Here is a 14,409-nt window from a genome sequence, read left to right on the forward strand (position 1 = left end):
TGTTGAGGTGAGCAAGGACTAATACATTCATAATCCCAAAAAAATGCATGGATAACGTCCAGTCAAAAAACGCAGCTTGGCTGATGCCGTGGTAATATTTTCACACTTCCATCAAATCCAAATCCGTATAGATATGTTTCCTCGTTTAAAAATGCTCGAGTAGTGAAAAGGGCTTCTGAGGTAATAGGTTGAAAAGCAAAATCTAATATTCAGAAAGATGCATGATCTAAAACAGCCCGCTTGGTTTTTGCCAGATAGAAATTTTCCTCTCCAGAGAGGAGGTGTAATCAAACTCGTCAAGTCGTGCAATATTACATTCTGAGTGCGGCAAAGTGCCTTTACGTTCAGACAGGAAGCGCCTCTAAGCCTCCAGTCCAGCATGCACCTGGACGCCATCCTCTTGTGCCTTATGAAAAACTCTCCCTCCTTTCCTCCCTTCCTCCCTCTGTGCGCAGGGCTGCAGGCCATGTGGAATTGATATTAGAGATTGTGATGCAGCGGGTCGTCTCCGAGCGAGCAGGGGGTTGGATGTATCCTGCAGGATGCCACGCTAGCGAAATCATACCTGTCTGAACAGAGGAGTCCCAACCACTGGCGCACTCTGTAGATTCGGCCTCTTCCACCGCTACCGAAAAAGAGAGAGAGAGTGTATTAGAGCGTTTGTGAAGTCAAACCACACATTTTGAGCACACAAACATTTTCGGCATTCTTCTCAGAAGCGCGCCACATAAACGGCGGCCCATTATGAACCTATGATGCATTCGATCTGATTGCTGGATGCACATCAAAGGGCTTTATTGTGTGTATGTGCTCTTTGTTTGTCTATGTGCTAATTTTGGAGGTGCAAAAACAGGTAACGGGAGGCAGTGAGATGAGAGGAGGAATGTGTGATGAAGGTTTTCCTGGGCATAGTCAAGGAAGGAAGCCTCACTGGCACACAAACAGGAAGCAGCAGTGTTCAGGACACAATAAGAACTTGGACCACCCCCCACAGCTCACCACCATAAACACACACTCACACACAAACTCAAAAACTCCCCGTAGCCTGGAAGCACTTTGGCACACAGTCTAGAATGGAAACACATACTGTAACTTTTCAACAACAAACAGTCAATTTGTGTAACCTCTCCACATTAGATGACAGAGGCATCAGTGCATGAAGTAATATGTTGAGTAATTTATAACAGCACTTTTTCAGCATGAATGGACTATTAAGTGTAGAAGACTTCACACTCAGCGAACAATGTCCATGAAGATAAGTAACAAAAAACAGGAAAGATAAACATCAATGATGAGGTTCATAAGAGGCCAACATGAAGATTTAAAGCGTTAATTAAGCCAAAATGAAACTTATCCATGTAATTATTTACTCACCCTCGTGTTATTTCAAACCCTTGAGTTTTTTTTATTTTTATTTTAATGTGGTACACAAAAGGAAGCATCAATGTGAATGTTCACACTGCTCTTTTTCAGTTATATGAAAGTGAATAGTGATAAATAAAATAAAATAAAATAAAATAAAATATTGCATTTCCAAACATTCCAAATAATGGGCATCACAATCATTTGCAGGTCATGATTTGAGAAATTTAGGAACATTTTCAGTGAATAAAAACAAAGTTAATGGATGGCTTCAGAAGATCTGGAATATTGCGCATGAGTCATATGGTCATATGGGGGGGGGATCAGTACATTCTGCCTAATATCATTTAAGTTGCTTTCACTTTCAGTCTCTGCTAAATAAATGTGAATGTAATTCTTTCTTTTGTGTTCACAGGAGAATCAAAGTCATACCAGTTTACACTAATATGAGGATGAGTAAATCATGACAGATGTGTATTATTTGAGTGAACTGTTTCTTTAAATAGAGTTTATATGAGAAAAGAAACAAAAGTGGGAACAAGAAAGACAGAGAGAGCCAGAGAAAGCACGAGAGAGAGACTGAATCTGCTCTGTGTAAAGGAAATTGTGGTTAGATATGCTCCCACTGGCATTGGGCATCACTGCAGTCTCACTAAACCCACATCCTCTCAGGAAAAGACTCTCAGAGAAAGCAGGAAAAAATGAGAGACAAAAGGAGAGAAAGACAGAGAGAGAGAGAGAGAGAGAGAGAGAGAGAGAGTAAATAATTCAAACATTGATTACTTATCAGCAAAACAATAAATTGTTTTGTAGTTTACAAATAAACATGATTGCAGCCAGGTAGTATCTTACCTTGCATTTTTAGCATAACGCAATTCATGTAATTTGTAATCAGGACGAGGGGGAATTCAACCGGAATACAGCCGTACTGCATAGTGGTCGACCGATATTTGCCGTTTTTTTTAATATCGGCCGATGCGTTCGAGGAGGGACTTTTATTTTGACGACACTGAGAACGGCAGCGCCTGAGGCGCACACAGTGCTCACGTTCTCCCTCTTGTTCGCTGTTGTCGTTAACAGTTCTGTCTAATACAGATTGAAGTCTGTCTAATAATCAGATAGAACGGTTAAACAAAGGAATTAAAATGTACACAAAAAGTCTTATAACGATTGCTTTTATATTATTAGTAATAGAAAGGCAAACATTATAATACTTTCTTGTTTGCCGTCAGCATTCAGCAAATACGCATTTATATAATTTAAACAAATCTTTGAATGTCTAATAAACATCTAATTTCAAAAACCTTGCAACTTTAGTCGGATCCAGTTGTGAGATCTTGTGAAGTGTGCATGTGTGTTCTGCATGATCTCGTGTTCTCTGTATGACGGTCGATCCGTGCGAATTGAATGCTGACAGGAGGAGAGTTCAGCTTCACTGGAGACGAGCGATCGTCAAACTTTAAAATCATGATTTTAAATTATGCTGCGCTTCATGCTTTTGCCCATTGTCATATTCATGTCATTTTCACTGTGTGCTGTATGTAAAATTAGTGTTACCTTGGCTTTATTTGAAAAAATAGGATTAATGCACACAAACTTCCCAGAATACTGAGTGCCCTGTTGGTTGTTTACTTCTTTTTTAATTATATTTTTATTAAATATTTATTTATTTGTGAAAAATACTTTGTCATCTAAAGTATACGTATATTTAACACATTTATTTTTTAATAAATTTTCAAATTATTTCAAATTTCTTAAAATATTAATTAAAATAAATAGAAATAATATCGGCTTTATATCGGCCACCCTGCTTTCCAAGATATCGGCATCAGATGATTACTTATCAGCAAAACAATAAATTGTTTTGTAATTTACAAATAAACATGATTGCAGCCAGGTAGTATCTTACCTTGCATTTTTAGCATAGCGCAATTCATGTAATTTGTAATCAGGACGAGGTGGAATTCAACCGGAATACAGCCGTACTGCATAGTGGTCGACCGATATTTGCCGTTTTTTTAAATATCGGCCGATGCGTTCGAGGAGGGACTTTTATTTTGACGACACTGAGAACGGCAGCGCCTGAGGCGCACACAGTGCTCACGTTCTCCCTCTTGTTTCTCTCCAGAAACCCAGCCTACACTGCAGGTGCTAAGCACACTCAGACACCCACACACACACACACAACACTTCTACCTTCCTTATGAAGAGATAATTAGTGGTGCTTACTTGCTCATACTCATGGTTAGGGATTTATACAAACCCCTAACCCTAAGTATTAAAGGGATAGTTCACCTCTATGCATTTCTTCTGTGGAAAACAAATGAAGATATTTTGAAAAAGTATCAGTGTGTTTTTGTCCAAACTGTCAATTCCCTTTTGAAATTTTAGACTTTCATTGTATATTTTGTAGAGTTCAATAGATTTTTTTCCATTGACTGTGATTTTTCTGCGATTAAAATGTGATTTTTATCACAGGTTTGCTGTGTTTGTTTGTATGGCTGCACAACATGCCCAAATTGTTATGAATATGACTTTAAAATAGTAATTATAATTACAGCTAATAATAATAATTAATATTCTAATTATTTTAAAGTTTAATAATTTTAAAGGATAAAAAGAAGAAAAAAATAATATGACATTATTATTATTACTTTTACTACTAAATAAAAATATTAAACAAAATAAACATTAAAATTGTATTATTTCACTGTAAAATTAAAAAAAGTTGCATGAATTGGGGGAAAGTGCAACTGCATTTTTTCTGATTAAAACTGACTGACAAAAATTAGGGCTGGGCAATTTTTCCGATTTGATCGATTATTCGAATTTAATGTTTTGCCACGATTTTATTTTTTATAAATCGAGGAATCACGATTTTGAATATAAATATTACCAAACATTAGAGTGCCATTCACACAGAATGTGCTTTTGTGTTGACAAAGATGTGACGCGGGCAGTGGAATTGGAAACAATGCAGGAAGATGGGAGTTGAACTTCTTTTAACTTGAGCGCCGCGTTTTTAGAATGGCGTTTCATGCATGAGACGCTGCAAGAGACGCGAGCGCAACAGTCAAACTATGGAAAAGCAGCATAATCGCATAAAAACCTGTAAAGAACAACTACTGTATGTATGATATTTCATGTTTGCATCATGGTGACATCAGGCTGAAAGCTGCTGTTCATTGTTTTTACAGAGCATTTATGGTTAATAGTATATATACTGGTGTTTTACCTTCAGTCATTTTGAATTTGAACTACCTTGACTTTTGAGATTTTTTTAAAGCATTGTCCTTGTATTATTTCTGAACATATAATATGTATATGACAAGTTTGTACAAGATGTAATTGTAGTTCATGCATCTTTTTTGCAAAGATAGTAATCAAGTGATTTGTTTAACATTTACATCATGTTGACAACTTCATGTGTGGTGCACTTGGAATATAATTTTTTTTAAACTAGAGGGTTAATAAAGAAAAAGTTAGTTGAATTATGTTGTAGTTACATTTTCAAGTTGACTTGTTAAAAATCGTAAAAATCAAGAATCGGTCAAAAGTTCTGAAAAAAATCTAGATTTTTTTTTTTGCCATATCGCCCAGCCCTAATAAAAATGAACAGTGACTGCAATTTAAAATGTGATTTACTTATCCTATTTGTATTTAATTTGTTTATTATTAAGCATTTATTATTATTTCACTGTAATGTAAATATAAATGCAATAATAAATAAAGCTGCAAGCAGCGATGACGGGCCCAAGCCACCAGCGCAACCGCCACCCCGGTGTCATCAGGAAAACGGTGCACAGTGCAGGGCTCCAGACTGCGACTAAATGGTCGCATTTTGTGACCATTTTTTTCTGCCTGTGTGACTAAATTTTGTGAGCGGTCGCACTGGCGCGACCACCGCGTTGTTTAACTCATAAGCGCTGCCATTTCTGTTGCATATGAGAAACATCAAACGACAAACGAAACTGAAAGCATAACGAAACCGCGCTACTCGTTTGAACTGCGCAGCGATGTGTAGAGCCTGTCAGCAGGAGCGCGAAGGTGCGTGCAGCAAAAAGGACGCGAATATTGAGGAAACGATGGATGGTTTTCACGCTAAAGCAAAGTAAAAGGCCGCTTCTTAAACCAGAGAAGGTGAACATGTTGGTATTCTTGTGGGGAAAAAAAACATGCAAGCACTGTCACCGACAGCAAGTTTAGTTCTACTTTTCTTTTTGTTTTAATTTTGAAAAGCTTGTTATCTTTGCTGTTTACATCACGTTATGCTATGGAAGCTAGGGCTGGGCAAAAAAATAGATTTTTCGATTAATCGTTTTTTTAAATGATGTCGATTCGATATGCCATGATTTCCGCATGAATGAATGAATGGCGGATGTTGCAACGCACTGTTTTGTTTACTACACACTTTATTAAAGCGCGGACGATGCTTGCTGTGTTTTTAGCCTCTGTCGTCTCACTATGATGATATGAATACACTAATATCATCTCCAGCTGCTCTGAAAGTCACTTCATTAGCATTTTACTGTTTAATTTGACAAAACTACCGTCATAACACATACACAGCAGCTACAAGTTCCTCAAGGCAACCCGTCAAAATAAAAGTTTAGTTTAATGTGAAAAAACTGTATCAGAAATATTACTATTTAGCAGTCTTAAGACTCAATGTAACAACAATGCTACTACTACTACTAATAAATATTAATAAATCTTTATTTTTAAAGGAATAATCACCAGAAAAATTAAGAAGAACATTTTATTAGGCCTCATTATTGTTTAAAAAGGACCCTATACAAAAAAGAATAGGTTTAAAATACAGGCCTGTGGCTCTTAATTTATTTTTATAAATGTACCATTTGTAAACTGATGTTTACTGTTAATTTTCTAGAAATATCAATAGCATTTGTATTAAAACTATATTCACTGAATGTAATCAAAAAATCGAGAATCGAACCAAGAATCGAATCGAGAGCTTGCAAATCGAAATCGAATTGAATTGGGACATCTGAATCGATACCCAGCCCTAATGGAAGCGCTCTTTTATTTTTTTATTTGATTCCTCAGTGTTTGCTAAACGTTCTGTATATGTATGTAAGCAAATCAGACAAATATATTTTCTTGTAAAACGTGACAAGATCGCGAATTCGAAAGTAAAAGCATCCCAAGCCCGGGTTATAACACAGCAAAAGAGGAACTCCCATTCACAAAATTCAAATCACAAATACTGAATTGAGAGTAACACGCCCCCTCCTCCTCCTGTTGGTGCGAGCGGTCAGTCACGTGTGTGTATGACGGCCGAAGGAGCTTCCTCTGGAACTTACACGATCGGCATCCGGCCGTTTATTGTTTTATTGCAGCTGATCTCTGTTCTGGACTTGCACGAACTGCGTTGCAATGCATATCATTTTCCAAATGTCATTTATGTGAAAATGATATGAAATTATATAAATGATATTTATATGAATTATAAAACTAAAATTAAATAACTGTAATTACAGATTTAGGTGAAATAAAGATGTCAGTCTTTATTTTTCTTCTTTTTAGGGCGGCAGTAGCTCTAGCAGCAAATCAACCATCCACATCAAAAGCTGCAGGACAGCCCACATTTCAGAAACATGTCAAAGAAAAAATAAACAAATACTACTGTTCCAAATATTCTGTATGTTGCTCAAAATATATTGTGTTCAGTTTTTCTTTTTTCCCCCAGACATTTAAAATTAACACATTTTAGAGCTGTAACAACAATACCGTGATACCATGAAACCGTGATATTTTTGCTTAAGGTTATCATACCGTCAAAATCTCATACCGGCCCATGCCTACCATGTTGTAACCAAAAAAAATAAAATTGCGACCAAATCATGTGCTCGTGTGACCAACTGAGAAAGTTAGTCGCAAAAGAGCGACCACTGGGAAGAGTGAGTCTGGAGCCCTGACAGTGGGTACATGCATTTACTCTAACCCTCTGGCAGTCTGGATTTAAGGGTTACAGCAATGAAAGGGATACACTATAACATCAAAAGTGTGACACACACACACACACAGAATGATATATAAAACTTTGGTAACACTTTACAATAAGGTTTCAGTTGTTAACATTAACTATATTAGTTAACATGAAAAATAATTATATAATATTTATTAATGTTAGTTAATATTAAGTTTAGGGCTGCAACTAACAATTATTCTGATAATCGATTAGTTGGTCGATATTTTTTATTTTTTCCCCCCCGATTAATCGGATTTTTTTTATTTTATTGACAAAAACACACTATTCCACATTCTGCCCAATGTCCTTAAAACAAACGTGCCAACTGAATGCTATGAAAACATACAGCGCTTAACAATTTATTAGACCACCTGCCATAATAAAGAGAAAACACATTTTAGGAATTTTAGGAATCTGTCAAAAAATTGTTTAAATCAAAAAAATGTTATTGTCATTTATTTATAAATACTTTTATTTATTCACATAACAAAAATGGCCTCCTATGCCCTTCATAGCTTGCGTTCTTGCTGGCATTGTTTAAGTACTTTTTGACTGTAATTGGGTATCTGAAAAAAAAACACTATAAAGCTCTCTGCCTTTCTTTCATAGATAACAGCAATAATTATATTATAGCATTAGAAACAGCCTACTACTGTTACTAAAGAGCTTATGCATATTGGAGGACTAACCCATACAGAAAGCTAAAAAATGATTTTGGTAATCACCAGTAATGTTAGTTTAGAGCAGCAGTGGCACAAACCATAATTTGTTAAAAACCTTACATAAATTTGTTTTAATACATTTGTTAAGCATTGTATATAGTGAATATAGTTGAAATCTCTGCATTAAAAATTAAAATAATAATAAAGATGATAAAGACGAATAAAATCACAAACTCAGTGGTAACCAATAGGTAAGAGCAATGTTCTGCAGGAACACACGTTCACTTGACCACAGTCACGTCTTAGCCCGATTCGGACGGTAATTGTTTCTCATATGGACGTCTGTAAAAATAAATTTACTTATCACCTCAGTGATAAAACTCATGGATTCCGAATAGGGCTTACTGTCATGTCTTTATCCTGTTAAAGGCGGTTTTGAAGCGTCTGATATTTATATTCAGACAATTACACGCTTTTATCCCCTTACAGTTCCTACTCTCATAAAATATGCGCAATGCATGTTGACCTTTAAACCTTAATTTAACTTTCAACAACAGATATTTCAGCACAATAAATGTTTTTGCGCTGATTATTAATTGTCTCTGTTTTCCGTCTGTCTGACGCGCGTGCACGCACGCTTAAAATAAAGAATTATCATGTTTTGGGCAGCTTGGATCACGTAACTCTCCTGCAGCATCTCATTCTGTTTCCTCCACTATTTTAGATGCATTTTGTCCATAGAAATAAGTAATTCAGTGCTTTAATTTGACGCGACCGGCTGAAGTTGGACAAGTATGTAAACTCCGTTGGACGTGCACTGTGGGCAGACCCGATTAATCGATAATGAGAATCGTTGTCGATGATTTTCATAATCGATAATAATCGATTTTATCGATTAGTTGTTGCAGCCCTAATTAAGTTCAAAATTACTAAATACATTATTAACATTTAAAGTTGTATCTGTTAACATTAGTTAATGTACTGTGAATTAACATTAACATTTTTATTAACTAACATTAAAAAAAGATTAATAAATGCTATAAAAATATATTGTTCATTGTTAGTTCATGTTAGTTAATGCATTAACTAATGTTAACAAAAGAGACCTTATTGTAAAGTGTTACCAACACTTTTTATGATCTATAACTATTTTTTCAAAAATGATTATAATGATCTATAAACATTTGTGAAAAAATTATATAACTATATTACCAGTACAGTACATATACAACTTATTTTATGTATTTGTTTGTCATTCTAACTAATGGAACTGAGCAGTAAAGGACTAGGCTTAAAAAAATTCTTATCCTATGAGTGAGAGGGTAGGATATATAAAACTTTTAATGATCTATAAGATTTTTTTTAATTATTTCAATGCTTTATAAGCATTTTCAAAATAATTATGTAAAACTATACTGACAGTACAGTACATACCAACTGATTCTATGCATTTATTTGTCATTCTAAAGGATAGAGACTGAGCAGAACAAGACTAGGCTTAAAAGATTTCTTATCCTATGAGTCCATCTAGTGGACAAACTTAATATTACATACAGCCTTCATCTGTCAGCTGAAATGTCTAATAATTTTAAATTTGCTGTTTGTTCAGCAAAATTTGCTGAGCGTTGAAATTTGAAACCAACATGTTTCCTCACAATACCTTGTTCTCCGTATGTAAAATGTTTTGTAAAAAAAAATCAATAATATTATTTATGGCTGTCTCAAAAAAACCTAACCCTGGATCATGAACTGCTTGCATGTAATAGAACATAACATTGTGCTTCACTCTGAAACACACAGCACACATATTTATTTAATTAAACTGCAGCCTTTGCAATAATTGCACCAAGACATATCGCTTTCCTTCAGTAGAAATCACAGACCAAAAGGGCACTTTAGGCGATTAAAGGGGCAGGGGCTCAAGCCCCCTCCCGGCCCACCCCCTGTGCATGCCACTGGAAGTGTGAAAGCACCCTTAAAAATGTGAGAAAAAAAAAAAACAACTCAAACTTATTTTGAAGAAGGAACCCACACTATACATAGAGACCAGAGTATCACAGAGACTTCAAGGTGGGCTCTTCTGATCTGAACCCCATCAAAACCTTAGCAACCATCCAGAACACCCTATCTTTGTGCAATCCCAGAATTCAAACCGAAGCATCACCTAAATCTCAGCTGCACCACAGCGATCACTTAAGACTCCTGGACCAGACGTGGGACGTCACATTCCTGAAGACACGTCTTCCCAACGGAGGAGGAAAAAAATGCTAAATTACTCCCAATCAGAGCGCCACTCATCCCCCATTTCCCGCTTCATTAGAGGAAGGATATTGGAGTGTAGTCAGGCAGAGAGAAAGAGTGCAGGAGTGCGGAGGAGGAAGAGGGTTATGGTAGACAAATGCCCTACATCTTCTCAAACACACACACAGCTCCGTTCAGCCCCAGGCTTCAGCACAACAGCACCACACACAGTTGAGCCCCGATTTCTGTCTAAAAACAAAGCTGCCAGCGGCACTGGCAGACCTCTGCCTCCTACACACTACTGCACTGCACTGGGCTCGAGCCAAGAAAGACATACATACTTGCTCTCTGTCTCACACACACAGAGAGAAAGAGAGCTACAACTCCAGACCCACAGTGAAGTCAATGGTCAGAAATATCAGTGAATGAACAGCTATATGAAAGTGATTGCAGATGTTACAGAATATAAATTATCACTGTTATAAAAACCCAAACACATCAAGGTGTGGCTAACGCTCAGGGATGGGCCGTCCAGCTGTGGACCACTGGACTACAGATGGCCTTCAGTACACACTTCCAGTCCTGAGTGACTCAAACTCTCCAACCCTCCTAAAAACAAGAATAAAACATAAAACCCAAGAGGATATTAAGACCTCACACAAGGATCCGCACAGCCAAACACAACCCCGCATGGAAAGAAACAAAAGAAGAGGGCGATTGGGAGAAGAAGAAAAAAAAGTCATTAGAAGGAGTTTTAAAAGCAGCATTCTATTAAAAGCCTCTTCCTGCTCTCCCTCATTAGCTGAGCATATTTATTTCTGTGTATCTTGTCTTCATCCCCTGGCACCCTGCGTGTGGAAAGCACTGCTGTCGCGACGGGGGGGGCTTTAGCCATAGGAAGTGTGAGATGAAGGGGGAATGTGAGATATAATAGGCATATCATATGATTGTTAACCATCCACTATCAACCAATCACCAACATACACAGTTCCAAAGTAGTAAATACTACTTCTAGTGATATATTGGCCAGGCCAATATATATAAACATGTGCTTTGGCCGAAATTGTAATATTAGTGCATCCTGAGACGACAAGTATTTATATTATTAAGTGATAAACAGACATATTAAAATTCTAAACTATTATGTCTAAATAAATTCAAAATTAAACAGCATTATAAATGTACAGTAATAATTTTAAAGAGTTTAAAAGTGTTAAAGATTAACTTTAGATGTGACAAATCTACATGTAAAAACAGAAGAAAAAAGCATGCACAATTAAATACCCAATATCAACCAATAAAAAAGATCTCCAGTATCAGTTGACAACCAGTATATTACAAATATGTGTGCATCCCTAAAAAAATTTGTTAATTGTGATTAAATATTGACAAGTCTTACATTTTAAATTTTGTGTATATCTCATTTGCTCAAATTAAACTGTTATGCTACACTACAGTAAATTACAGTAATATTGTAAAATATTATTACAATTTAAAACATTCTATTTCAGGATATTTTAAAAAGTTATTTATTCCAGTGATGGCAAAGCTGAATTTTCAGTGCAAACTTTTGAACGTTAGCGTATACAGCAGTATTATATTGCCAATATCGGTCTGCCACTACAGACTTAGTGCATTCCTTATTCATTTTTGGCGTTGTGCACTGGTGAAAGGAAGGCTCCACATTGCAGGCACTGACACTGCTTCCTTCCTCCAGAACAGCTCCTGCTTGTAAAAGCTTTATACAGTGGGGTGCACGTTCTAATGATAACAGCATGTTTTAAATGTTACCTTGGATACTCTCCATTTCCTTAACATGCTCCGGAGCTACACGGGAGCTGGAGGGAGGAGTAGAGATTGACGCCGTACCTCCATTTCAAGATCCAAAATGGACAGCACTGACCAGAGCGTTTGCATGCTTTTACATACTATGATCTCTCAATGTCTGTAACTCTAGATGGAACTAGACTTTATCATGCTATAAGATGACGATTAATGTTTTTTTATATTTTTAGTTAGGTGGACAATATATCATTGCATTATAATCTATGAATTAAAAAAAGCAGGACAATTCAGTTTGTGTTTAGACTATGTGCCCATTTGCACAGCTACTTAAAGCAACCCGCATCAATAAACCTTTTCTAAAATTGAAAATAGATGAAATCAGAATTATGATTATTCAGTAATATATATTTTAAGCTCACATTTGCAGTACCTAAACATAAGTATCATTTCACTTTGAGGACTGTTTTGAATGCATACTTTTTTTTAAATTTGAATAAATAAACAAAAGCTCCACAGTTTGGTCAGCCTTAGTAAGTTTAACTAAAAATATGTAATAATATTCTGTTATTTTATAAACAAACTAAACTATGAATAAAATAAACTGCGTGTATGTGTGTATTAATCTCACAGGTAGGAAGGGGTTAATAAATAATCAGCATCCTGGGGAAATCTCCCCCTTTTTAGCACCATTGCAGGGGTGGACTGCTGTTTCTTTTTCCATTTAAACTATTATTTAAAGGAAGAAAGAAAGAGGAAAAAACACGTTTCCCCCAAGGGCCATCTTCAAACTCCCTCTACATCTCACTCACACACACACACACACAAATCCTTGACACAATTTATTTCTATATTATTGAAATTCCTCCTCAGTTAATTACTGCTGTGTTGGAGTGAGCATGCAGTGTTATTTGCATTTCTGGGTCCTGTTAAACAGTGTTAAACAGCACTGTCACCACACACACACACACACACACACACGATCAGAGACAAATATATGTGAGTGTAGCTGACGGCAACACAGTGATCAGCGTAGCAGAGCGGAGAATAGGACGAGGGTAGAGATCAAACAAGCGCGTCGTAACAACATGGCAAACACAACACTCGCATTTAGCCGCCAAAACGCTTGCCAGCCGGTGGGAGAATGACACAGCCTTTAATTGTTTTCAAAATGAGCGCTTTAAATTAACAACGGGCGATGCTTATCTACCAAAATAACAAGGGTATGGGGAAATCACAATAAGTAAGCACAGATGAACATGCTCCTTTCTATCTGAACTTGTAAAGGGTCTGGCTTGTCTAATTTCGGTGTCACCAAAAGGAATAAAGAAAGAAATAAAGAAAGAAATACTGATTTAAAACAGGTTTCCAAATCAGGTGTGCCACTGGTTGGCCAAATAGATCCTGATCCTGCCCCAAACTCATGCCATTGGTTTATCCAGTGTTGCTGGTCATGATTCTCAAACAAACGGAGGAAACTTTTCAGAGGAAATCAGTTTTTTTTATACTTTTCAGAGGAAATCAATGCACTTTATTGGGGCATGAGCACAATGGCGAAGCCAACTGTAGCTCGACTTTTACTATATTAATATTTGAAAGAGATTGATTTTTTTTAAGATGTAATTTTTGTAACTTTTAAAGGGATAGTTCACCTAAAAATGAAGCACAGCTCCCTAAAGTTGTTCCAAACCTGTATGAGTTTCTTTCTTCTGTTGAACACAAAAGATATTTTAAAGAATGTTGGTAACCAAACAGTTGCTGTTAGCCATTGACTTCCACAGTATTTTTTGTCCATACTATGGAAGTAAATAGCTACCAGCAACTTTCTGGTTACCAACATTATTAAAAATATCTTATTTTGTGTTCAACAGAAGAAAGAAATTCATATAGATTTGGAAAAACATGAGGGTGAGTAAATGATGACAAAATTTAAATTTTTGGGTGAACATTCTTTTAATGTTGTGATGTAACAGAAGTTTTGACAGATCTTCCATATTATGATGTACATCGGAGTGAAACATTTTATTAAAAAGTAAAAAGGGTGGGCACTCAATTATATCCATCGGTTGTTGATTGGATGAAGGCAAATCTGAATGCAATTATAACATTCTGATTCAAAATTATAAATTCAAAAATAAAAATTATTGAGGCATTGTGGTAACAAGGGTTCAAATCTAACTCACAATACAGGGCTCTACAGTGCGACCATTTCAGTCGCATTTGCGACTGAAAACTACTGCGTGCGACTATGAAATAATATTTAGGAGCACCAGTGCGACTGACCCGATCAGCATATTTGTGTTTGCGCTGAGGGAGCTTCAAAGGTTCTAACGTACTTGCGTGTTTCTGCAGCGTTGAGTAATGTATCAC

At 36.3% G+C, this 14,409-nt stretch overlaps 1 protein-coding gene across 1 annotated transcript in view; it reads right to left on the bottom strand.

Annotated features, from left to right (window-relative positions):
- Positions 1-14,409, bottom strand: part of LOC107740334 (zinc finger protein 423-like) — a 149,281-nt gene that overhangs the window by 112,877 nt on the left and 21,995 nt on the right. Inside the window, exon 2 of the mRNA XM_016552751.1 lies at positions 566-625. Within this exon, the coding sequence (XP_016408237.1) occupies positions 566-625 (60 nt within the window). The remainder of the gene's footprint in view (positions 1-565; positions 626-14,409) is intronic.

Source organism: Sinocyclocheilus rhinocerous, unplaced genomic scaffold (assembly GCF_001515625.1).
Source record: "Sinocyclocheilus rhinocerous isolate Xijiao unplaced genomic scaffold, SAMN03320098_v1.1 scaffold1426, whole genome shotgun sequence".
NCBI classification, from domain to species: Eukaryota; Metazoa; Chordata; class Actinopteri; order Cypriniformes; family Cyprinidae; genus Sinocyclocheilus; species Sinocyclocheilus rhinocerous.